Source organism: Sinocyclocheilus rhinocerous, unplaced genomic scaffold (assembly GCF_001515625.1).
Source record: "Sinocyclocheilus rhinocerous isolate Xijiao unplaced genomic scaffold, SAMN03320098_v1.1 scaffold1243, whole genome shotgun sequence".
In the NCBI taxonomy this organism is placed as follows: domain Eukaryota; kingdom Metazoa; phylum Chordata; class Actinopteri; order Cypriniformes; family Cyprinidae; genus Sinocyclocheilus; species Sinocyclocheilus rhinocerous.
The window spans coordinates 120,585-123,536 of record NW_015626033.1 but is presented as its reverse complement, the minus strand read 5'-3'; the positions used below and the strand labels follow the sequence as shown (position 1 = coordinate 123,536).

At 38.3% G+C, this 2,952-nt stretch overlaps 1 protein-coding gene across 1 annotated transcript in view; it reads right to left on the bottom strand.

The window, feature by feature from the left end:
* LOC107706935 (decaprenyl-diphosphate synthase subunit 2-like) overlaps positions 1–2,952 on the bottom strand; it is a 33,755-nt gene that overhangs the window by 20,121 nt on the left and 10,682 nt on the right. Inside the window, exon 3 of the mRNA XM_016510793.1 lies at positions 2,070–2,204. Coding sequence (XP_016366279.1) covers positions 2,070–2,204 — 135 coding nt within the window. The remainder of the gene's footprint in view (positions 1–2,069; positions 2,205–2,952) is intronic.

The window sequence follows — 2,952 nt, the reverse complement described above, 5'->3', positions numbered from 1 at the left end:
ACATCAATTAAGCAGGTAAAAGGTCTGGAGTTGATTCTAAGTGTGCCATTTGCATTTGGAAGCTGTTGCTGTGAACCCACATCATTTAGTCAAAGGAGCTCTCCTTGCAAGCGAAACAAACAAATGTTAGGCTTCAAAATCAAAACAAATCCATTAGAGAGATAGCAGGAACATTAGCAGTGGCCAAATCAACAGTTTGGTACATTCTGAGAAAAAAAAGAATGCACTGGTGAGCTCAGCAACATAAAAAGGCCTGGACGTCCACGGAGGACAACAGTGGTGGATGATCGGAGGATCCTCTCCATGGTAAAGAAAAACCCTTTCACAACATCCAGCCAAGTGAAGAACACTCTCCAGGAGGTAGGCATGTCACTATCAAAGTCTACAATCAAGAGAAGACTTCACGAGAGCAAGTACAGAGGGTTCACCCCAAGGTGAAAACAAGGCCAGATTAGACTTTGCCAAAAAACATCAAAAAAAAAGCCTGACCACTTCTGGAAAAGCATTTTTTTGGACAGCTGAAATTAAGATCAACCTGTAAAAGAATGACAGAAAGAAAAAACTATGGAGAAGGCTTGGAACAGCTCATGATCCAAAGCATACAACATCATCTGTGAAACATGGTGGAGCAGTGTGATGGCATGAGCATGCATGGCTTCCAGTGGCACTGGGTTACTGGTGTTTAGTGATGATGTGACAGAAGACAGAAGCAGCTGGAAGAATTGTATAGGGATATACTCAATCTGATATGCCCAGATTCAGCGAAATGCACAAAGTTGATTGGACGGCGCTTCATAGTACAAATGGACGATAACCCAAAACACAGCAAAAGCAACCCAGGAGTTTTGCAGGTAAAAAAAAAAAAAGGAATATTCTGCAATGGCCAAGTCAATCTCATAAATTCAACCAGATTGAGCATGCATTTCACTTGCCGAAGACAAAACTAAAGGCAGAAAGACCAATAAAAAACAACTGATGTCAGCTGCAGTAAAGGGTTGGCAAAGCATCACAAAGGAGGAAACCCAGTCTCTGGTGATGTCCATGAGTTCCAGACTTAAGGCAGTCATTGCTTGCAAAGGATTCTCAACAATATTTAAAAATGAACATTTTATTTATAATTATATTTATATGTCTAATTACATTTGAGCCCCTGAAAATGGGGGGACTGTGTATAAAAATGGTTGTAATTCCCAAGCTTTTTGTTATATTTTTGTTCAACCCCTTGAATTAAAGCTTAAAGTCTGCACTTCAATTTCATCTCCTCAATATATGGACCTAATTGTATATATATAAAAAAATTTGTTTTATATCATATTTGAGACATCAGGATTGTATGGTATACTATGATATAGTGAAAATATGGAGCTGACATTCGAGGAGGAAAAAACTCTCAAACTGCAAAAATATGCAGTTGGTGTAGTTGTGTTATTTATAAAAAAAGTATTAATTATTAAACAGAGGGCAGGATGCATATAGTAGATTGTGTGCAGCAAAGTTAGGTGTTAGGTGTTTAGTAGGTGTTTAAGCAAAGTTTTAATTATGTTGGTCGACGTCGATGGCCTCGTGGGCAGCGCGCCGACATACAGCGTCATTGCGCTTTGGGTGTCACGAGTTCGAGTCCCGGCTCGTGGACCTTTCCCAATCCCATCCCCCTCTCTCTCACCCACTTCACTTCCTGTCGACCTAAACTGTCCTATCTAAATAAAGGCATAAAACGCCATAAATAAACCTTTAAAAAAAAAAAAATTATTGATAATTTAGAGACCTAGAAGATCATGTATCAAATATGAAACAGTTGGCTTTGGTCTTTGAAGTCTATGGACTTGTTATGTGTAAACTAGCAATGTCCATACATAACACAAACAGTCCTTGCCCTCTCCATATTCTTTTCTCTTGCTGTCTTTCAAACATCTTTCTGGCTGTTCTCCCTCCCTCTCTCACTTTGTCTAAGCCTGTGTGTGGTAGCAGTCATTTCTCACTAATGGCCAAAGCTACAAGCTGTTAGAGTCCCATGACCCTGAGAAAAAGAAAAAGAAAACAATAAAAAAGAGAAAGAAAGGTATTGTTACCTGGGGTAGATGCCGCTGACCATACTGTCATGAATCGGGTCACTGGTACTGGGACATGGACCAGCTGCTTTTGACATCAGCAGCACAATGAGACCTCGCATCTGTAGATTATTCCGGCTGTCGTACACAAATCCTCTATTTAAACAAAATCATAAAATTAAATATCACATAACATATATATTTTCTTTATATATTTTTAGCTGAATAAAATTGTGAAAATAAATCAGTGTCACAACATCCTTTAGAAATATTTCTAATATGGTAATTAGAGCTTTTAACCACTTTTTTAGAACCGATCCCGATCCGATACCAGAAATTCTGAGTATCTGCCGATACCGATACCGATCTGATACCAAGCGCAGTTTTTTTTTTTTTAATCAGTGTAGAATTACTATACCTCAGTGTGTTGACCTGATCATCACTCTTTTGTGTGTTAAACACAGTCTAAACACATATAGGCCCGGTTTCACAGACAGGGCTTAGACTAAGCCAGTAGCAAAAGTTACTCTAGGAAAATCATGAGTGCACAATAATTTTATAAAATCTAAATATTTAGTGGGGGAAAAAAACATTATTTAGTGGGGAACAAATAAAAGTGAATAAGTATAGGGCTAAATCTGGTAAAATGTTAAACATTGCTCTTTGTATTCTTAAAAAAAAAAACAGAAGCAGAGAGTGCTACACGGGTGTCTTTACATAGCCATTGGTGCTCATTGGATGTGATGGAGGTAAACATCGAATTATGTAGACGAAATACTTCCAAGGCACTCACGTGGTAAGATAAAAAGCATTTAATTAAAGGCAGAGTAAGTGATTTCTGGTAACCAATGTTGATATTTGAAATCACCAAAACAAACACGCCCCTACCCCAAAAGGGTCTTGC